This window comes from Alligator mississippiensis, chromosome 5 (genome assembly GCF_030867095.1).
Source record: "Alligator mississippiensis isolate rAllMis1 chromosome 5, rAllMis1, whole genome shotgun sequence".
Taxonomy (NCBI): Eukaryota; Metazoa; Chordata; order Crocodylia; family Alligatoridae; genus Alligator; species Alligator mississippiensis.
In genome coordinates this window covers 181,920,868-181,944,178 of record NC_081828.1, presented here as the reverse complement: position 1 = coordinate 181,944,178, position 23,311 = coordinate 181,920,868, and the positions used below count along the sequence as shown (strand labels likewise).

At 42.0% G+C, this 23,311-nt stretch overlaps 1 protein-coding gene across 3 annotated transcripts in view; it reads right to left on the bottom strand.

The window, feature by feature from the left end:
* The window catches only part of LOC102566216 (macrophage mannose receptor 1-like), a 93,909-nt gene that overhangs the window by 48,763 nt on the left and 21,835 nt on the right, over window positions 1-23,311 (bottom strand). For all 3 annotated transcript variants that reach the window (XR_009462668.1, XM_019497887.2, XM_014601566.3), the window contains exons 5-15: window positions 20,843-20,956; window positions 19,374-19,520; window positions 18,379-18,561; window positions 14,210-14,367; window positions 13,337-13,450; window positions 12,231-12,346; window positions 11,042-11,190; window positions 8,046-8,245; window positions 6,062-6,189; window positions 5,533-5,614; window positions 2,947-3,085 (exon numbers count right to left, since the gene is read on the bottom strand). Coding sequence is in view for 2 of the 3 variants with exons in the window: in XM_019497887.2 (XP_019353432.1) it covers window positions 2,947-3,085; window positions 5,533-5,614; window positions 6,062-6,189; window positions 8,046-8,245; window positions 11,042-11,190; window positions 12,231-12,346; window positions 13,337-13,450; window positions 14,210-14,367; window positions 18,379-18,561; window positions 19,374-19,520; window positions 20,843-20,956 (1,530 nt within the window). In the remaining variant the exon portion in view is untranslated. The remainder of the gene's footprint in view (window positions 1-2,946; window positions 3,086-5,532; window positions 5,615-6,061; window positions 6,190-8,045; window positions 8,246-11,041; window positions 11,191-12,230; window positions 12,347-13,336; window positions 13,451-14,209; window positions 14,368-18,378; window positions 18,562-19,373; window positions 19,521-20,842; window positions 20,957-23,311) is intronic.

Sequence of the window (23,311 nt, the reverse complement as noted above, 5' to 3'; positions counted from 1 at the left end):
GGTTTCATGATGGACTTCAATTATACTTCACACAGTCTAAATCATAATTTTCTTTTAAATTTCTATTCTAAACCATGTTTCATGCAGTGAAATCTATGGTCTTGGCCATATCATACTCCTATGTAGATTAAAATTAAATAAAACTTGTTTGGTAGTGTTAGAGTAATATTGTTTCTCTGATGGTCCAGGAGACTTGTGAGAGGAAAGGATTTTTGTGGGTGATACATTTTATTAGACAAATTGCATGCCACCATTTGCAACAGGTACAGGGATACCATAATCATATTCCAGGACTACAGAAATTACAACTGTAAACTTATGCACCTGTTTTTTTTTTCAACCTGAGTTGATAGAAAGTTTTCCAACTGCCCTGTTACTTCAGTGGGAAATACTGATTTTTCAGCAGAATAAAAAAACTTCATAGGAACATGCCAATTGGAACTTTGCATGGAAACCATGCAGGGCCAGGTTTTCTATTTCCCACAGTTCCCCACACACCCCAGCTCTTCAGGCTCCCAGGCTGCCCAATAGCCCACTTGGTAGGATGTTGGGTTGCCTACCCTCTTGGCTTCTTGCCCACTGGGCAACTCACCTCCTGTGCTTCCTATCTATATCTGGCTTGGCTGCCTACAGATCAGACTTCTTGGCCAAGCTGGGTATAGTACTCCCTAGCCAACAAGAGGGCACTCTACCCAACTGAAGCATGCCCTAGCTACCTGTCCATAAGCTCTGACTCTCCAGGCTGCCTTTCTCTTTGACCTCTCAAGTTCCCAGTGCATTATTTTAACTTCAATGCTTGGTGGCTCTTCTGACTATCTGATGGATGATCCATTTACTACCAGGTCCCCAGATAACTGGATACCAGGCTGCCCATTTGAGAGAGAGGCTGCCTAGTTTCCTAGTTTTCTAGTTTTCCACCTAAGGATTTTCCATTGCCCAAGACTAATCAACTCAAATTCCCAGCTACTCAGCAGCCAAGTCCTTTATTCACCAGCTTCCTGAGCCACTAAGCTTCCTGACTGCTCTGGTTCAAATCATTGGGTATCAGCTGGGCTAACCTAGGGAGCTCCCCATGGCCCAGACTTCCACCACCACCCATATTTCATTAACACGAGACACTCTTTGGTTTTCTCATATCTTTTATTTCACTTCAAATAAAAATGCTTTAAGTAACCTACAAAGAAAAATAAAAGAAAGAAGGCAAGAAAAACATATAGAAAATACAGTTTGTGACAATCTGATCTGTGGAAAGTTCCTTCCTAACCACAAAATCTGGTGATTGATTTAAGCCTGAGGAAATGAGCAAAGACAATTGTAGCAGGGTGCGGGGCCTAGGGCAAATCAGCCTGTGTGGGCCCCAGACATGACGGTGGCAGCAGCAAGTGGCCAGACATGAATCCAACCCAGCTCCACAGGGCCCCCTAAAGTGTGGGGCCTGGGGCAGTTGCCCTGATTCACCCTCCTCTAGGGATGGCCCTGGACATGAGCAAGACGCACCATCCAGGCACCTCAGAGATTTCTCAGCACCACATGGAACATCAGCACATCCCAGCCAATCTTTCAAGTATACCTGGGGCAAATCTCTCATGCTTCAGAGGAAGGCAAGGGAAAAAAATGGATCTAAATAATACAATCAAAGGGGAAAAGGCTACAGGCAACAAGAAAAAAAGCCTGAATATATTAAATTAACGCAATACAAAGCAACAAGTATATACACTTAATTTACTTAAATACTTCTCAGATTTATAAATATATTTATAACAAAATTATTTTAAGTGAGAAAAGCACTGTAAAACATTCCTTTATATAGACTTCTCTGAATAGTTCTGAACTAGCTGCTACAACTAAGGAAAGAGACCTTGGAGTCATTGTAGATAGTTCTCTAAAAAAGATTAGTTCAATGTACAGTGCTGACCAAAAAAGCCAATAAAAGTTTGTATATTATTAAGCGTGGAATTGAAAATGAAATGGAAAACATCATGCCACTACAGAAATCGATGGTGTGTCCACATCTTGAATAATGTGTGCAGTTCAGTTTCTACTTGGACACTAGCTGTGTGCCAGGGAGAAACCAGAAGTGTACAGAAATCAAGGCCTCCTCCCAGAGCAAAATGGCCACTCAGAAAATAAAACCCTGGAACAGCTAGGGTTAAGTCACACCCAGGAAAGTTTCTCTGGGGAAACTGAACATCTATACACTTTCCCCAGCTTCACTCTTCCTGGGAATCAGGAAGAGTGAAGCCAAGGGAGAGGCTCCCATGTCTTGAGGGTCCCCCTGGTTTCAAGAAGACACAGGGCAAAAGCTGCTTCTGCCCCTCCCATAGACCAGGACCAGAGGAGCCTCCCCAGCCATCACTTGTCCCTCTGCTCAAGTGCCGGGTCCTGAGAGCAGAGATCCTGGTGTGAGAAGCAGGCAGGGGCTTTGCCTTGCTGCTTTCCCTGCTGAATTCCCAGACACAGAAAACCAAGCATAGGGAGTGGCACCACTATCACCTGCTGGTTTCCCCTTGACACCCCCACTCCTCCCAACTGCTCAGCTGAGTGGCAGGGTGACAAGGGGAAGCCAACCAAGGGGAACAAGGTCAGGGAAAGCCTCCTCAAGCCCAGCTCCCAGTGGGCTTTTAAACTGCCACCCCTGCCAATCATCTGAGTGCAAAACTTCTGCAAAAGTAACCAACATATTACATCCCATTTCTCTGGGGCCTGTATAAGCACATCATCATTACAGATATCTTAGTTAGGCATGCACAAATTCATTTGTACAAGTACACATCCCTTTATTTTGAAAATCTGAACCTATATATGCTGCCTAATTCTCTCTATTTGCACATAACCTTAACAAAAGTATACTTTTTAAATTCCCAGTATTATTTCTAATTAGTTCAACAAATCAACTTCCTAAAAATTGTTTTCAATGTTCATATTTAAGGGGTGAAATAAACCTACCTTTTTTTATTTGACAAATCCAGTTTTCAAGCATTCTACAGTCTGCCTTATGCCATTTATTGTATTTGACATCAATAATTCCACAGTATTTGCTTTTGTCCTGAATACTTGATGATTCAAACCAGTCTGCATAGGTAACCTATGTAAGAAAGGTAACCTATGTTACTATTTTCATCTTAATGAGGGACACTGTGCTCTGCATTGTCAAGCAAGAAGAAATGGAGTTTCAGATTAAGTCTCTCACTCCATGGGAGAGCTCTGTTTTCCCATGGAAAGTATAATTTGATAGAAGAGATGTTTGCAAAGCTACCCACCTAAACTGAATTGAGCTCTTAAAGGAAAAGTGAATACATATATATGCTAAAATAAGAAAAGAATGGCTTGCAGCCCCTCCCTACATAAACACATGCTTAAATTTATTACTCTGTGGACTCATCTACATGACTAGGGACAGACATTCAAAAAGCCTGAGCCTGAATTGATTCAATCTTTGCAGGTTAGTTTAACCTAGATAGGCTGAACCAGTTGCAACCTGGACAGACATTCTCTCTGAACTGAGAAAATTCAGGCACATGGCTGCAGTGGCTCAGGCTAGAAGCCGGGGGGCGCTAGAGCAGCCCTCCCTTCCCTTCTGCAGGTAGCTGAGCTAAGCAGGACATGGCCAGGCCCTGGCAGAACTCTCTCAATAGGAATCTGCTTGCATGGTCCCAGGCTTTTCCCTGCTGGTTGCTCAAAGGGTGGGAGTATTGTCAACTCCCAGCCCTGGGCTAGCACTTTGGGCAAGCAGGGGTGTGCAGTGCTTGCATCTGTTAATGATACAGAGCTTTTTAATCTCCCTCCATGCTTTGTCATACTGTCTGCAGCAAACTGACAGGCAAGCAAGCCAGCCAGTGGGCGATAAGAGTCTTTATCACCCAATTAGCAAAACAATGGCTTCTCCCCTTAGTTCAAACTTCTTAAACAGCGTACTGGCTGATCTGTTGTTTAGCTCCAAAAGCCCTGTTCTGTCTGCCTGAAAGTGGGAAGAGAGAGACACACAGATGCCTCCCGGCATTAGCTAGCACACTACATGCCTAGGGTCTCTGGGGCTGGGGTCCATGCTGTGGGAGATGGGAGGGAGTGGGGGATTTCCTGCTTGAGCAGTGATGGGGGGTAGGGCACAAGGAAACCAGCAGACCCTGCTGTGCCTGCAAATCTCTGCTGGAGCTGCAAATCTCAGCCAGGGACTGGAGGGGAGGGGCCAGCCCTGCTGTGGAGCAGAGAGTCCCGCCCAGCCCAGAGAGCATGCCAGGATGCTGGGGGAGTCTGATTTAACTTAAACCAGCAAAGGGGTCTGGGAACAACATTGCATCAGCTGGTTTGAACCAAATCTGAACATCTGTTCTGTTACAGATTTAAGCCAGGTTCTGATCACTTAAACCGGTTTATGTGTAATGTCTGTCCCTAGCCCATGAGACGTTACTGTGCATTTATTTAGTACTTGTAAAAACAAATACTAAATAAATGCACAGTAACCCAGGGTGCTGCGCAGTCGCTCCAGCAAATGCCTGTTTTATGACAACATTGTGCAGTAGCCTAACATTACTGCACAGTAGCATTGCTCATGGTTTTTTGCCACGTGACGCTACTGCACAGTAGTAGTGGGCTACTGAGCAGTCAGCATCTCATGTAGACCTGGCCATGAATAACCTCAATGAGCACGCCCAGACTTGCCTGGACGTTTGGTTTCTCAGGGACAAGCAGCAGCAGCACACCTGGCACCACAGCTACTTGTCCCCAGGGAATGCCCGTGTCACAAACACTTTAGCGTGCAGCAAGTTACCCCAGGGTGGTAGGGGAGGCTGAAACCAGCACTGTGCTGGCCCCAGCAGCCTTACCTGGGGTCCTGGGGGCCTCCCGGGGCTGCAGCCATAGCAATCCTGCTGGGCAGAATCTGATTGGCAGCTGCAGCACGCTGCTCCATTTTTTTTTCCCCACAGTTTTTTCAACCCCTGGATATACAGGGGTCCAAAAAAAAAACACACACAGGAAAAAAAACAGAGCAGCATGTGCTCAGGCAGCGTGTCCTTGCAGTGCAGAGAACACCGGATTACGAGGTATGTGGTGCTGCAAACATGTTTGCAGCGCCACATAATGCATGACTGCCTTCGACTGGACGTGCCCAAAATGTTCAAATGAGTCAGAATTCAATGCAATACTCCTAAGCTTCTTTTGGGGAGAGCCACATATAAAGCTAATAAATAAATTAATAAATGTAAGGGATTGTACAACTGGAGTCTAAGAGGGGAGAGTAGGAAAAGATTTAGACATGAGGCGAAAAGAAATAGGATCCTGAAGACAAAGATTTTTTGTAAAATGCTAAAGGTTCATCCTCATTTCAACAACAGAGTGCGCTAGCCAGGATGCCAAGCTGTGCCAACTTGCACTCACTGATATGCTCCATATGTAGAAGTATACCAGTGAGGATGCTCTGAAGCCCTCCCCAACAGATGTTCCCAAGGATATCAGAAATTTCATGAGCAGCCAAAGAGATGCACTGGATGCTTGGGTGCTCCTGCCACAGTGTAGGAATGAAAAATTACTTACAGGAGAGCCATCACTCCAGGCAAGTCCTTCCAAGAAAAATATACCGATCCATAAATAAGTATTTCCAAAAGTATTAATATCCCTAAGATACAAAACAAGAAAGAAAGAGTACATGAATAGAGGCATGTAGGATGTATCACTGGAGTTTTAGAACATAGTTTCCAAGTTGTAGAAAAAATCGTGTGGCCCTACAGTACTTCAGCAGGTACAATAGTAGGTAATTAATGCAAATCCCAAGTGGTAAAACAATGCAGGGAGCAAGGTTTCTGAAACACTGCCTCCTGGAGAAAAGCACAGATTAGTTTAACCTGCTTTAAAACACTTCACACAGCAAAGGGATGGATAACATAACACTGTTTTTACAAAATGCCTGTAAATACCCTAACTATGGGCTTATTTAAAAGAAATCACTAAGAATATTTCCACATTTGATGCAAACCCTCTGTTTCAGGAAGGCTACACAGGAATTTCTAATTCTCATTTAATATCTCCTCAACTGTAGTAAAATTAATATACTTTGGGTACTTACCTTAATGCACTACTTATGACAATACTTTCCTCTTTACTGTGGATGCTAGCCAGGTCTCCACCCATTTCTCTACAAAAATCCCGAGCTTTAAGCCACGTTTTTTGTTGTTCATTTTGTCTGAGAAAAACCTAACAAGATTAAGTTTATGAAGCTAATGAATTTATGCATATATAACATAAACATATATAGTATATGCATATATTATAGTACATCTATCATTACAGTAAGGTACACTATGGCAATAAAATAAAACCAGCACCCCTTTCCCTCAAAAATGGTGATTTTAGAAGGAAAATTATCATGGATGAGAAACAAGCTGAAGTGACGAGAACCTGAGTATGCTGATTAGGGTATTCTAAGTCTTGAGAGAAGTTTGTAGAACAGTTAAGCACAGAGTTAACTGGAATAATAAGGGGATAACTTGAAAGTTTGAAGAAAATAGAACTGTGATCAAAATCATCTCTGGCTGTATTTGCTTCTTTTTAGAAGTGGGGGGGAGACGATAAATTGGTGGAGGGGGGTAGGAATGAACAAGCCAAAACAGGGTCTCCTTGAACCATCTCTAGCAATCAAAAAATATTAACATTTCATATGTTATGTAGAACCATTCTATTCTGTAAATCTCAAAGCAAACATTGTATGGAGCCCACATTTCATACTCAGGTGTTTCCAGATATCCACTCAAAAATATTTCCTTTCATACTTTCTTTGAAGTTCTCAAAGCTCTTCAGAAACATAAATTTAATGTATCCCTCAGTGTCTGTTAAAGATGTTGCAGCAAGGACTGTGGGCAATGTCCTGATCTTATCAAGGGCCTTATCCTTTTTCCTAATGTGGGCCAAATGCACGTGTTTCCATTTTCCATTTCATCTGAGGGTCAAACAGGCAACCCTTACTCATGTTGGTAAGCATATCTTGTATAAGCAACCCAACTCAAGTCAGACTTTGCCACTTTTATTATTTAATATAATATTTTGGTATTACTCTGCTAAGTAACATTAGAATACTACATCAGAACTTCCTTATTCTTCTTTCTCTTTTCCCTTTAATTCCCTTATCTCATTTTATTATTATTATTATTTCCAAAGACAGAAATATACTTCCATAGGAATATCTTTATAGCGCTCTTTTTCAATTGTCAATTCATATTTATTTTTCTCCTCCACATTTTCTATCTTTTCTCCTTTTCTCACCATCTCTCTCCTTTTTCTTGTTCTGAGTTGTGTTCTTTCTACATCTTTCTCTCCTTCAGTCTTTCCTTTCTTTTCAACAGCTACATCGGGACCAGTTTCTACCTCCTTTCTTTCTTCATCCCTTTTATTTGCCTTCTCAGAACAATCCCTCATACTCTATCCACTAGGAGTGTGCAAAGTAGGCCCTATTTGATTTGGATTTGGCCTGAATCAGGGACAGTGATTCGATTAGTTGATTCAGATCATTGTCCCAGATTTGATTTGGCCAAATCCGAATCTGAAGATTTGGTGCTTCTGTGGGACACTCCATGCGCCCCAGCACTGCAGCTTTCATGAGCCACCTGCTACCTAGAGGTATGTAGGAAAACCATTTAAAGCTGTGTCTACGTCCAGATCTTTTTGAATTTCTCTGAATTAATATGGAGGGTTCCAATTCAATTCGGAGCGATTAAAGGGTCCTCTGATTCAATTTGGATTTAGAGATTCGGCCACCAAATCAGGCCAAATCTCTGCCGAATCAACTCAGGGACCAAAGCTTCGCACAGCCCTACTATCCACCTAACACCTAAGTAAAAGAGGCTATCTCTCTTCACTCATCAAAGGTCATTACTGAAAAAGAGTTCTTCCTTTCCTGGGTGGGAAAGGAACTGAGCTGTGTCTTCAGGACTGAGTCCAGTTTGCTTTATCATGTGTAGCTGCTGAACAAGCAGAACAAAGTCAGTTCTTTCCTAAAACTAGACAGCACGTATAGACCAAAGACACTTGTCCTCATTGACTCATTTAGCACTTACTTTGAAGCATGAATTACTATGAACAGTTGAGACCCAACCCTCAGGACACACTGGGGCAGGAGTTGTTGTTCGAACAGGAGAATATGTGGCATCTGCAGCACGTTGTTTACAAATAAATCTTTCCATCAACTCACAAGGAAGAACATCCCATAATCCAGCTGCAGTTCCAGTTCTCATTGCAGCACATCCTGACTCCCTGCCTTCATGAAGTACAGCAAAAATTAGTAACAATGATATAAAATCTTCATTTATGATGATGATTAATGTATTTATGGCAGTGGCCTGAACTTAACAGCACAAAAATGGTTCAGAGTAAAACTATGTTTCAAAGGTAGCATTTCAGAACCAAGAGTTCTAGATTTTTGCAAGAGCTTGGAAAGTACTTGAAGGAAGTCAGTCCTAGCTGAAGGACTTAATCAAGGTCATAGCGGGAACCCTGGTGAAACTTTTCCAAAACTTGTGGCACTCTAGGAGATCACTGAGGATTGAAAGAGGGTCATTATTGTGGTCATCTTCAAGAAGGGGAAGACAGAGAACCCAGGCAACTATAGACCAATCAGCCTACCATCCCAGGGAAAATCCTAGAAAAACTCATCAACAAGTCTGTGTGTGATACACTTGCAGAAGGTAAGATTCTGAATGACAGCCAGCACGGCTTCATCATGGGCAGGTCTTGTCTTACCAATCTCATCTCCTTCTACCACCAGGTAATTTGCCACCTGGATAAGAGACAGGAGGTTGACATTATATATCTAGACTTCTAAAAGGCCTTTGATCTGGTATTCCATGATGTTCTTATGGGAAAAATGGAGGATTGTGGGCTTAACTGCTCAACAGATAGGTGGGAAGGAAGTTAGTTGCAGGGTACCCAGAGAGGTCCCATGAACAGACTGTGGCATCCTGGCGAGAAGGGGCCAGTGATTTTCCCCTGAGTGGTGTCCCTCAGGGGTCCGTGCTTGATCCAGTGCTTTTCAACATTTTTATCAATGATCTGGATGTAGGGGTGAAAAGCTCACTGGCCAAGTTCGCAGATGACAAGTTACGGAGGAGTGTGGTCATGCCTAAAGATAGGCTGCAGGTTCAGGCAGATCAGGACAGGCTGGAGAGTTGGGCAAATTAGAACCAGATGAAGTTCAACACTGAGAAGTGTAAAGTGCTCTATCTGGGGGCAAACAACCCCCAACCTACAAGCTAGGTGGTGCCAATTTGACTAGCACCATGACTGAAAGAGACATAGGGGTAATAATCAACCGTCACATGAACATAAGCTGTCAGTGCAATGCTGGGAAAACAATACTTAACAATAGCCAGCAGGGAAAACAATACTTTGGCATGCATCAACTGATGCATCTCATGTAAAACCAAGCAAGTGATTCTTTCACTGTACTTAGCACTAGATAGACCGCAGATGGAGTACTGTCTCCAGTTCTGGGCACCAGTCACGCTTCAACAAGGATGTGGAAAACTTGAGAGAGTCCAGAGAAGAGCCACCCATATGATCAGAGACTTGCAAGGCAGACAATACGAGGAGAGACCAAAGGACTTGGGCCTTTTCAGCCTAAAAAAGAGAAGGCTGAAAGGGGACTTGGTAGCAGCTTACCACTACATCAGGGGCATACATCAAGAGCTTAGTGAACACTTCTTCACTAGGGCACCTTTGGGGAAAACCAGGAGTAATGGTCACAAACTCCTGGAAGACCGCTTCAGGCTCAACTCTAGGAAAAACTTCTTTACCTTCATGTGAAGGCATCTCCAGACTGTGGAATAAACTCCCTCCAGAGGTGGTGCAATCACCTACCCTGGAAATCTTCAAGAGGAGACTGGATGGTCACCTCGCTGGGGTTACCTGACCCCAGGCATCTTTCCTTCCTAGTGAAGGGGAGGCTGGACCCAATTATCTTGTGGGGTCCCTTCTATCTCCTTACAATCTATGAATCTTGCACTGAGAAGCTTATACCATGAATAAGTATAATCCTCAACTTGGTCTCAAGAAAATGAAATACCTACATTTCTAAATAATGGCTTTTATGGGACTTAGCATTAATTTTATTAAAAAGGCATTCTGGACCTGATTCCCATTTACACACCATTGTTATTTTCATCGTGTAAATGAACTGCAGTGCATAAATGGAATATGCATACATAAATCAGTAACATGTATGATATACTAAGTCGCAGAAGCACTTTTAGTACACAGAAACACCTACAGACTTTGATCATGACTTCTCCCTACTTTTACCATGGGAACACAATAAAGCATTAGTATAAATAGCAGTGGTTTGGAACAGTAAGCAGGGAAGGGACAGGAGTTGGAGCAGCACATGGAAGGTGGGGGTGGGGAGCTGGGTTTGGGGCAAGTGTGAGGATAGGTACCACTTAATTTGTTGCTGCCACAGGGTGAGACAGGATTCAGCTGCACTGTGCCATGGCAGGAGCTATAGAAAGCATTCAGTCCCTTACTGCTGGCAGCACTGCATTAATACTTTCTCCTGATAGCAGTGGCATCTCCCATAGTACTGCTCTTGCTTGAACCCAGAGTACAAATCTTATTAATTACACCTTTCATATGAAGAATACTATTCCCATATGTAATTGGCAGTATTGAATCAATTGAAAAACTCCGCAAAATTCAACATGACAAAGAAATCCTTCAAGATGCATAGTGAAGATAATGAGTGTCTTGCTCATTGGATCAGGGCACAGCTTCCACCTGCAAGAAAACTGTAGCATATTTGAGATAATACAATGGTATAACAATACAGTTGCAAAAAAATAGCATGATAATTTGTAATTTCCTATTGATCTATTTCTTATATGACATTATGGCATCATGGCTTTTAAACCAACAGCAAAGATGCATTCAAGAAATGCCAACACCATTAGATCCATTAAAGATACAGAGAATGACACTGCATAAAAGATTCAAGATTCAGTTTTTGGAATCAAAGATTTAAACCTCAGATAGTACACATCATATACCACATGGCAGGGCATACCAGGCATTCCTGAATTCCAGTGAGTGAACAGAACCTCTTCACCATTGGCCCACTTGAATATTCCTTGTTTTTCTGCATCAAAGAGACCAATCCAGAAATATTTTTCTGATGTCAGCCCAACCAGACTAATCAGAAAGGCTTGTTCATACCTGCCCAAAAGATAATAAGCAGCAAACTGAAGTAAAACTGAGATAATTTTTCATGTTTGTGTTAGTGAGATGTAATCTGTAATCTAAACAAGAAATTCAGACAGCAATTTAACTTTGACAGTTTATAATGTATAACAGTTCTGCAATTTACTACAAAGCCCTTCAAATAAACCACAAAGACTTGCTGAAGAATAGGAAGAGAATGATGAAACCAGCAATATTTTTTGCTGCTGTTCAGTTTTGTTTTGGGTTTGTTTGGGTTTGTTGTTTGTTTTTGGTTTGTTTTGGGGGGATGCTTTTGGGCATCATACTGTCCTCCTGATATTAATATTAAGGAAGGCAAGTCTGATTAGGTGTTGTGTGGTTTTCTTTAATGAGTTTAAAAAAAAAAAACATTTTTTCCTTGAAGACAGTTTTGTACTCCATGGCCATGTCCAGACAAGTGCAGGCATTTGCTTCCCCAGGGACAAGAAGCAGAAGCACAGCTTGCACCACTGCTACTTGTCCCTGGGGAAGGCCCATGCCACGCATGCTCTGGCATGCAACAGGTTACCCCAGGTGGGGTAAGGGAGGCTGGGCCAGCAGCCTTACCTGGGGTCTGTGAAACCTGTTCAGCAGCCAGAGCATGACTCCAGCAGGCCAGGCTCCAGTTTTGGGTGGCGTGCACTGCAGCCACGTGTGCTGCCCCACTTTCTTTCCATGCAGGATTTTTTTAACCTCAGGATCTCCTGGGTCAACCCCCTCTCCCCCTCCACCCATGCTGAAAGGTAGCAGCATGGGAAATGCCTGAATATGCAGCATGTGGTATGACAGACGGGGCTGCGGCTCCACCTACCATATGGCCACGCTCATCTGGACATGGTCCATGATAGCAAATAAATCTGATATTCAATTTTCAGCCTTTTACATACAATTTATGCCATTTTTTAATTGAACATGATATTAGATTTGTTAAGAAGAAAATATCTGATAACTTAGATCTTTCAAAGTTTTTCCATTGCTGTCAGATTTAAAAAGTAAAAGAAATGTCATTACTGTACCGATTTTCAACCGTTGCTATGTAACCATTGTTCTTTTGACATGCTTTATTTGCTTCTAAAAATGTTTCAGATACATTTCCAATAGAATAGCAAAATGTTCCATATCTTTTCCATCCCTGTAACATGATAATCAAGCATCTGCATGAATTTTTAAAAGCTGTAATATAATACATTGAATAAACAATGCCCATTTACAATTGCTTTAATTATATGCTGCTTTGCAATTCACTGTAAAAGCTAAACTAAGAAATACTGAAGGGGTAGGGATGGAGGAAAGTATTATGAATAGTTTCATAAAATTCATATTCACCATGCTCACTGTTTCCAGTAGGGAGGCTGGTTTTGTAAAAGGTATTGTAGAAACACTGTACAAACCCCATAGAAATGGTTGATTGATTTTGTCTTCTCTGTGTCTACCTAACTTTGTTAAATTATATCTCTACTCTTTCCTTACTAGTAGTCTACTACAATATTTAAACAGCTTCAACAGTAATGCCAGATTTGAAAAGACATGGTAGCTTTGAAGAGGAAAGTCAGACGTGCTCTTGAGTTCATGAGTTGTCAAAATAAAATCTTAAAGTGGAAATGCTTAATGATTAATGGCCATATTTTCCCATAATGCATAATGTAAAAATGTATAATGTCCAATTTTTACATAGCCGTTGCTACTGGGTACAGGGCTTACCAGCACAAATGGGTCCCTTGAATCTTCATGGGAGTCATGATTCAACTTAAGCACTTTCCTGAATTGGGGCCCATACCTAACAATGTTTACAAGACCTAAGGTTTTCACATCATTCATGTCCATTGAAAACTACCTCTATGGAAGCACGTACATAAATAAAATTCACACCATATTTGTCTTAACTGAGAAAGCGGTATGTTTTCAAATTGAACATGCTTGAATTAACCATTCTGCACAGCAAAGTTGCCAGGGTTCATCAAGTGCTTACGTGCCTCCTACAAATGGCATACAGAAGGGAAAATGAAAGACAGTACAATTTAACTTCTGGATCCCAAGCTAATTTTTATTTAATTTATTGGTTATTCTCGTTTAAAGATATTTCTGACTTGGATAATGAAAGTTCCCCTCCATGCATACTCACTCTCTGGCAGCCTGCATCAGCACTTTCCTTTTCTTCAGGCACTTGTACCAAAGGTTTTCTTTTACAAACATAACCAGTTTTCTTTTTACAAACATGATCTGCCCAATAACCATCCTAAATATGTCAGGAGAAAGAAGAAAATTAGTGTAGAGGGAGGTATAGTCATCAAACACTGCACATTTTCCTTTCTCTTTCATAAAAATATAAAATCATAATTCTTTTTTAAGTTCTTACCTTAATTTGGTTATAAAGAGGACCCTCATCATGTTCTGGGAATTTTTACTGGTGGGAGATGACAGACTAACTTGTGGCACTGCTGAGATCTGAATCTGTTCTAAAAAGTCTGTAGGTGATTTTAGAAATCTCATAAACCAAAACTGGCAGTGAAAGAAATATCTTGACTAAATTGCTTCTACCTTACCCGAAAATGTTTACCTGATGCTAAGATGGCTAAGTTCCTCCTTGTAATATTTCAGACAGAAGAGACCCTAAACACAGGCTTCACACAGATCCTATATTGTTGCATTGCCATTTTTAATTTGTTGGGGTGGGGAGGGAGAGGGTAGACTCAGACAAGCATCAGTTACACTCAAGAGCTGTTTCAAGTTTCTTTTCTTTATCACACTCGTGACCCTCAATAACTAAATGTTCATTAACTTTCATGGAGTCACTCTTCATCTATAAAAAGCCTTTTTTAGATGAAAGCTGAAACGCTGATCTCATTCATGTGAATCCAAGTTGCTAGTGTCTTAGCTGTTGTTAGCCTATCTATGCTTTTGTGTGATCCTAACCAGGTGCAAAAACAAGAAGTCAAAATCATGTGTATTGCATTGATTTTCTTGTACTGCATTACTATTGGCTGAATTATTTTACCTGGCCCTTCATAATTCCACAGTCTTCCTGCCTGTCATTTTCATGGGTTGGCTCTCCATGTAGCCATTTGGTGTATGTCACAGGAGTCCCATCACTCCATTCAAAATACATTTGAACCTTATTGTCATTTAGTCCAATCCACAACTCCTCTGTTGGCTCTAAAATATAAAAGTGTTGTGTCAATTATCTTTTTATAGAACAAAATTTCATGTAGTTTTCTGAATGAAAAAAACTGGGTTCAGGAAGCGTAAGACTGTAGCATGGCTAATTTTTTCCATATCAATAATACTTGAGCTCCTCTCAAGTAGCAGCTTCTTTCAGAAGCCACAAGGAAAATATATAACCAGGCTTATACAACAATATGATGCCAGTCAAAATTATTTGGCTACTTCAGGTCAAATTCATAATTCTTTTTGGATCAACAGAAAATACTAGATTTTGATTTTAAAAAAATTCACCCAGCTATATTTTTCCTAAGCATGCCCTGGTATATCTAGGATAATATTATACAAAAATAAAAATGACTTTGTCTCTCCAAAACCAGGTTTTGAATGTATGTGTTGGCATGCATTCAACAAAATTATCACTTGCACATTTAACAGAAAGATTTTAAAACGTATTAGAAAGGGAGGAATAATCCACAACACACTTACAGCCTCAGCTGTGCTATACTTGCCAGCATTACAACTGAATGAGAACTGGGTGTCATAATAAACCACAAAACGAACATGAGCCACCAATGTGATACTGTAGCTGGCACAGCAAATCAAACACTGGCATGCCTCTATGGAGGCATCTCGAAAAAGGCTAAGGATGTCAACCTTCTGCTCTACTCAGCCCTGGTGAGACCACAGCTGGAGTACTGTGTCCAGTTCTGGGTGCCGCACTGCAGGAAGGATGTGGAGAAGCTCAAGAGAGTCCAAAGGAGGGCCATGTGCATGATTAGAGGCATGGAGAACAGGTTATATGAGGAAAGGCTAAAAGACTTGGGACTGTTCAGCCTGGAGAAGAGAAGACTCAGAAGGGACTTGGTGGCAGCCTATAAGTATATTAGGGGCATACATCAGGGCCTGGGGGAGCATCTGTTCACCAAGGGAGGACAAGAAACAACGGGCACAAACTGATTGAAGATCACTTCAGACTGGACATAAGGAAAAACTTATTTATAACTTGAGTACCAAGGGTTTGGAACAGGCTCCCCCTAGAGGTGATACAGTCACCCACCCTGGCGATCTTCAAAAAGCGTCTTGATGCCCACCTCGCTGGGATCATCTGATCCCAGCAGTCTTTCCTGCCCAAGTCCAGGGGGGCTGGACCCAATGTTCTGTAACGTCCCTTCCAGTCCCTAATATCTATGAAACTATGAGAACAGGGATAAGCAGCCCCCAGCATGTGCGCCAATTAGTGGCATGTGGAGACATTTTCTTCAGCATGCCACCTCTGTGGTGTTGCTGAGAGTTTCACAAAGCTTCTCAAACTCAGCACAGGCACTGAGGGCAGGGTCAGCAGAACGCAGACTGCATTCCTATGTCCCTGCCTGTGTTCTCCTGCCCCCGTCCCTGGTGCCTGCTGCAGCACTGGGAGGTTTTATGAAGCTTTATGAATCGCTCAGCACCACCACAGACATTGGAAGCTCCTCCCCCTCTGCGTATATGAGGGAAACACATGGTTCTGGGCAGCCGATAGCTCAGTAGCCTCTTGGTGCTGGTGCCAATTTCTATGCTTTGCAAACCGAGAATTTAAAATTATTCAGCTTATTTTGCTGTTTTCAATTATTGCATATTCCATTTTTGCTCCCTCTCAAACTAGTTTCTATTATTAAGTTTATTTTCCACTGTTAAATAGTTTCATACTTAGTTTTTGCTCTCTTCCAAACCAGTTTATATTAGGGCTGTGTGAAACAGCACCGTTTTGTTTTGACTTCTGTTTCACTTTTTCAAGGGGACACTGTTTTGTTTCATCGTTTCATTTCAAAGCACTGTTCCTTTTCATTTCGTCGAAACCATTTCGCTGTTTTGACACGTTTCAACATTTTGCCCATAGGCTATAATGGGGAATCATTAAAATGCCTATAACTTCGGCATTTCTTGCCTGACTTGGATGAAAATTTCAGAGATGGTAGCTCCTTCCATGGGCATGAAGCCTGACAAGTTTCAAGGAGGTAGGTATAGGGGTTTCTGAGAAACCACACCTCAAGGTGCTAAAAGTAAAACCTGTGTCACTTGCGGGCAGCAGCAGCCTCCTGTTAGCCCACATGCAGATCTGGGGGCCCGTGCCCCCGGGAAGTCTGTGGGGTTGTACCAGACTTCTCCCAGGGGAGTGGGCCCTCAGATATGCACGTGGGATGACAGAAGGCTGCCACGGCCACGTGGGCCGCTGCCACGTGGCAGGCTGCCGCTGCCACACCGGGCACAGCCCACATAGAGCACCAGGAAGACTGGTGCTGTTGCTGGCCCCAGGCAGCAGCAGCCTCCTGTCATCCTTCACACAGATCAAGGGGCCTGCACCCCTGGAAGCAGGAAGTGGTGGGAGGCAGTGGAGAGCCAGTGGCAGAGCTGCTCGGAGCGCAGCCAGCCTTGTTATAAGCACAGCCTTGGCCAGTGGCTTTGCGCTGCCTCCCGCCACCAGGCTCAGCTCTGTGAGGCTGGTGGAGCCACTCAGAGTGCAGCCAGGTGGCAGGGGAGAGCCAAGCCTGTGCTCTGAGAGGCTCCACTAGCCCCATGGCACTCAGCCCAGTGGTGGAAGAGCCAGTGGTGTTGCCACTCCAAGTGGAGCCCTGGCTTGGAGCGTAGCTCTGGCAAGTGGCTCTTCCCCACCTCCTGCCACCAGACTCAGCTCTGTGGGGCTGTGGAGCATCCAGCTGCCAGGCTCTACTCGCCAGGGCTGGACTCCAAGCAGCTCCACCAGCCCCATGGAGCTCAGCCTGGTGGCAAGAGGCAGCAGGAGACCCAGTGAGTTTTGGAGTCGCTCCGAGCGCAGCCCTGGTGAGCACAGCCCGGTGGTAGTGGGATCTGCAGCCCCATGGAGCTGAGCCTGATGGCAGGAGGTAGGGGACAGTCACTGTCCAGTGCTGCACTCGGGGCAGCTTTGCCGCTGGCTCTTCTGTCACTGTAAAAAAAAAAGCAATGTTTATTATTAGTAACTATATTAATATGCTGTGCATCCTGCAGTGTACCCCCACCCCAGTTTTATATTTCTGGTATGCCAGCACTCCAGCACTTTACAAGGTAGATGTCGCAGGTTTTTTGGCACTCCAGCCAAAAACCATGCCTGTATTAGAAAAAACGTATACACCCTGATAGTTATTTTTCAACACATATGCCCCATTCTAGTTCACAATAGAACATGCACTTGCAAAACCTGATAGGGCTGGCAGCCAAACAGCTCTGCAGTCATCTTTACTCTGACAAGAACTGCTGACACAAATTAAGTGCTGAAAAAAAGGAAATTGGTTGTTTCTTCAATAGGATAAATTTGGGTGTATATAAAGACATTTGGGGATGTTAGGGGGAGGTTAGACCAACTTTAGGGTGGTCACTCAATCTAAGGTAAGTCAGGATGTGGGGAGTGTGACTTGTGTCAGCATCCCTATATAACACAGCCAAGCTCTCCTGTTCTGCTATTCCTGGCTTCTTGGCAATCATTACCTCAGTCACAGAATGCACTGACTGTGTGTTAGTCCCTTTTCTACTTCTGCCTCATCCTACCACCCTACCTGCCTAACAAAATATGGTTCAACAAAATATGGTTCTCCCTCTCCAAATGTCTTCCCAATGGAAAGGCAGTTGTCAGCATGAGACCTGCAGGGTGAGAAGCTGTAGGAAGAAAATAGGAACAATGCAAGTACAACAGCTAAGGTGATGCTGAAGTAATATGTATAATACTGATAGCATATTTCTCCCTTTTCCCCCCTACTTTTTCTTGCTTGAGAAAACAAAGGCTCCTCAAAGTTATGCAAATTAGCAGCGCATATTTTCCAAAAGGAAGAAAAATTACCTTAACAGAGGCAGATAATTCTGATTTCTGCTCAGCTTTAATTAGGTGCAGCTGCTGCTCCCTTCATGCAGATGTCTGTGTTAATGCCATTGTTAAAACTAAAACTAAAATCAGATCACTGCTACATTTTAAAAGTGAATACATACAAAATGCTGCCATATAGGAATACTCACTATATCCAAGCTGAGACACTATGAAGCTGTGCTCTTCCATGTTATGAATACTGACAAGATCACCATCATTCTTTCTACAGGAAGTCAAAGCTTCTTCCCACACTTCGGGCTCCCTGTAAATCATGTAACAGTGACCAGCATATGACCTCCAACCATCTGGGCAACCAACAGACTCAAAGTCACCTAAAAATCAAGTTACACTGTTTCAGAGTATTTTAATAGCTGCACAAACTAAATGAGACAGGCAGTAGTTTCTCTTTCTGAATAAAAATCTGATGATCAGATCTGCCATTACAGTCCAATGAAATATTAAAATGTGATCAATAATAAATATGTTAAATGTGAACATAAAAATATAGCATTTTACACTTTGTAAAATGAACACATTTGAATATAGGTATTAGTTTAAATATCATATAAGATTTTCATCTATTGAAATTAAAAAATTATGTTAACTTTTTAATATTGACCTCATTTTTTAAATTTATTAGTAACTGACTATCACTTAACCAAATATTAGAAAATATTGTACCTAACAATCAATGTCTTTAGCTTGAATATTTTTTAAATATGCTGTTTTGGTAAGCAAGACCAAACTGATACAGGAGCAATTAGATTTTCTAGAAGGATATGTAAGGAAAAACTAACATAAAAAAGCAATGCTCTTAAAACACCTCTTGTAGCTCTGTGATATTCTAGTTCTCCTTCAGTATGTCATTGCTTTGTTTCTTCCCTCCTGTGAGAAAATAAGTCTGTTTGCTGTAGTTGGCAATTTGCTCCTGTTTTTACACCCATCACCAGAGGTATTCAAGTGAAGCATTTGATTGTCTGTTGTGCTTGGGAAAGTAAAGATTTAATATTCTTATGTTTCTCTCTCGTATTTCTATGCCAGTTTGTTATCTCTTATCAATTAAAATGCATTTCAACCTATTCAGTTTTGCAAACTGGAATGCCATACAATTGAGATGATCAGAGGTCAGTTCTGACCAATATACCTGAGGGAATAGTGATATAATCTAAATGGGTATCTCCCCATTTGCAAATATAGCCAATTTTCTCTCCACATTCCCGGTTTTCCCATTTAAAATTCCTTCCAGGATTTAAAGCTGCACAGATTTTCCCAGCATCTGAGGAAGGGTTTCCTGTGAGAAAGATACAAAAAGTGAACCTCCTTGAAAGCCCAGTAGAATTCTGAGTTCAGAATACAAAGGAGAATACTAATTTTTCTCATTGAATTTCAGCCAGCAATATTCCACCTCTTTCCACAAAAGAATTTACACTCATAGATGTTTATAGTTAATATAATTTCCAATAGTTGCCTGAATTGAGAGTGTAATGTTAAAAATAAAAATCACATCCTTCCTTCCTTGCTAATACCAATGGAACCCAAGGACAGAATTTAATTAAATTCGTGTGATAGATTCTTCTGCTGATTCTTGAATTAACATGTTTTACAGAAAGAGTTATGAATTCATGTGCTGATAGAAGAAAGAGCAATTGATTGATTGATACTGAAAATAAGGCATAATATAAATTCTTTTTTTAATCATCTGCAAACCATTCATAGTTTCCCTACAAAATTTTGAAGGAGGATAAATGAATACAAAACAGATTTTAAAACATCTTCTTTATAATATTACGAAAGCATCACTAGGTGGCTAAAAATGCAATAGCCAAAATAATGACTAAACGCAAATTTTCAGAAAAGTCTGTTTTGCTTTGTTTCTTTGTTTCCCCCGTATTTTGAGAGGAGCAAACAATAAAACTAATATCTTATTGCTGTCTTACTGCTGGGAGAATCCAATTCTGTTGAAATGCTGTCTCTTTAGATTCCGAGGAAGTTAAGGGAACATTATTATGTGCTGGTACATAAAAATCAGGAAAATGTTCTATTTAGAAACAATTCTCTTGATTACTGGATGTTATTTTGATGCAACAGATAATGTATAGTCTTCTCTTTTTTTGTTATTTAGTACAGATATTTGTAGCAAAATATTTATCTCTTAGATATTTGTTTCCTTCATTTACTTGCAACTTCACAAAAGTGGATATCGTCAGTGACATTTGCATAGAAAAAATGTTAGCAGAAATATCACAGCCATAATCATAAGAAATAAAAGATAGAGAATAAATTATGCTCTTTAGGGAATAGAATAATATTTTTCTGGAAGAAGCAGCATGGTTTTAATGATCCATATGTTAAGAAAATATCAAAATAACTAGAAGATAATTGTAGTGTTTAAGCTTTTTCTAGATTTTTTGGAGCCTTGACTTCTATATTTCTCATTTAAGTTATTCATTAAAGCTCAGATCCTGTAAAGCACTTAGTAACATACTGAAAAATAAAGTTATACTTATTGTTTTGGCTGATAAGGGCATTCAGGTAAGGCGTATTCAGATCCATGTGGTTTTCAGTTCAAATTATGCATTTAACTATCCGTCATGAAATGGATTTAATAGCTACCTGGTGCCCAGTTTAGGTATCTGAAAGGATTGCCACCAGTCCATTGCCATCCACTCTTTAAATCCAATCTGTTAAGTCCAGTCCACAGTGAAGTATCAATCCCTTCAATTAATCCTAAATGGCCAAAAGAAATTAAATGATTCAGTTCACTATATCTATACTAATCAGTAAAACTATCACTTTGTAAATTACTGAAATTCTCCCATAGAATAGGACTACACATTCCTAAAAATACTTCAGAATTTTCTCATAGGATAATACAGTGTTACTTCACAATTTACCATCAGGTTTTGGCAAGAAACTGTATCCCTAATTTCTCACAAAGCTCAGTGTAACCCATATAGATCTGTAATATGAAGCAAGAGACTCCTGTTAGGTAAAACATGCACATCTGCCTAAAATTGAAGCTACCTGGATAAACAAGTCACTAAAACAAAAGGACTTGTAATCAGCGTAAATAGAGCCCGGGATGGGGCTGTCTTCTGGAAGAGTAGAAAGTAGTTAATGAGCTGCAGGAAGGACTCACAGCTGGGATTTACCTGATTCACAGCCAGGCATTAATGAGAACACCAGGCAGTAACAGTAAACTGCCAACAAGTTAAGCAACAAGCCTGCTTAGGGAGAGCCAGCAGACAACCCCAAGGAAGTCACCTGACTGGAAGAGGCAGGGCCTGTAAGATGTATAAACTGAAGGCAAGAGCAGTCTAACCCTGCAGGCTACCAAGGAAAGAGCTCTGCACTCAGAGGACTATAACTGAGGGATTTCCTGGGGTCTGCCTCCAATGAAGCCTGCAATTGAGGGACTGATGGCTTGGAGGGGTGGGTTTGCTATAGAGCCAGCAGGCTTGGTGTTTTGTTGTAGCCAGTGTGCGTATGTTTCTGTTATAGTTAAAAACCAGTGGACCAGGTTTGGGACTAGTAAAGGGAGGTGGTGGTCCCAATAGTGCCTGAGGACTACAGTGCACAAGGAGAACGGAGTCTGGGTTGGGGGCCCAAGTACCCAAGAAGGACAGAAACAGTGGCATAGGGTCAGGGGCACAATGCTCAAGGAGAGCAGAGATAAGGTCGGAGACCCTGTGCCAAGCAAGGCAGAGACTGAGGCTGGGGGCCCAGTGCCCAAGAAGGGTGGAAACAGACACAGGGTCCCATAGCCCTAGAGGGGTGAAACCAGAGACCAGTAGGGGCTAGCCCATAACCCTGAGAGTGGAAAAGATTGAAAAAGATGGAGACCTGAGGCCAAAAGAGCCAGAACCAAAGCCTAGAAAGGGGCTGAAACCTTGGAAGCCAGACAAAGGGATGGAGCCTGGACACCCAATCTGATGTAGTGGGCTGAGGTGAGAGGGTTCAGCTAGAGGAAAGGGGCAGAGGGTGAGACCCCCAACAAGAGAACAGGGGCCTGAAGCCCCCTGACATTGACCCTGGGCATAGGGCCCTACCTGAATGATGACTAATAACACCTGAGAGGCATGGCAGGTAGCCAATAAGGCATCTGGTGTCCCAGGGCAGCACATACAGGTCAGAAGGGCCCAACTTCAATTGAGAGCAGGATTGAGACCAATAGGTTCTGAGAGGGATGGTCAGGCAGATGGACTAAGGCCCACTGTAGGACCCCAGGGGCGGTTTCCACTTTCCTATTTCGGTTGTTCCAACCAAGGCATAGCAGGCGAGAAGAAGGGAGGGCACCCTAGAGCGGGCACCAAAAAGGATCAGTGAGGCCACCAGGGGGCATCAGGGCTGCCCGTGGAATCCGGTCCTACTACATTATCCTTCAGTCAGTCTGGAAATCCATTGAGTAATTTCAGCAATGTAGTTACAAGCATAAAACAAGGTCTTTCCAGAAGGACCCATATTTAGGTCAGAGAAAATAGCTGAATTTTGGGGCTTGGTGAATAAATTAAAAAATAAAAGGAAAAGAAGGTGATTTTATTGAACAAACATGTCAGTCCTCTGGATCATGTTGTACATGTAAGAGGCTAGTCAGATGCCTGATTATTCCATTTTTGGCTGATAAGCCCCATTTGAGAGCAACACAAGTTGTTACAAGTTTCAAAGATCCATATGTTGTCTAACTTGGAGTCTAAATTTACAGCATGCTGCTTTCCTCTTTTTCATTTTTGCTTCTGGATCAAAGCCACTTCATGTTGAGCTCTACTCAGTGCCAGATGTTCCCTCCAGATTGGACAGGATTCTGCATGCTCCACCCAGCTTTCTACATTCATGCTGAATGACTTCATATAATGTTTGCACATATCATGGTACCACCATAGAGGGAGAGTCCACTTTTTAGAGCCATCTCAAATCTCATTATACAAAATATTCTTGGGGATATGGTCCTCTCCCATTCTCCTTACATGGCTGATTCTTCGTAACCTTTTCTCCTTGAGAGTGGTTTCTAAGCATGTCAGTCCTGCATGCCCCAGTACCACTGTGCTTGATATTCTGTCTTCCCACTTTATTTTCAGGACACAT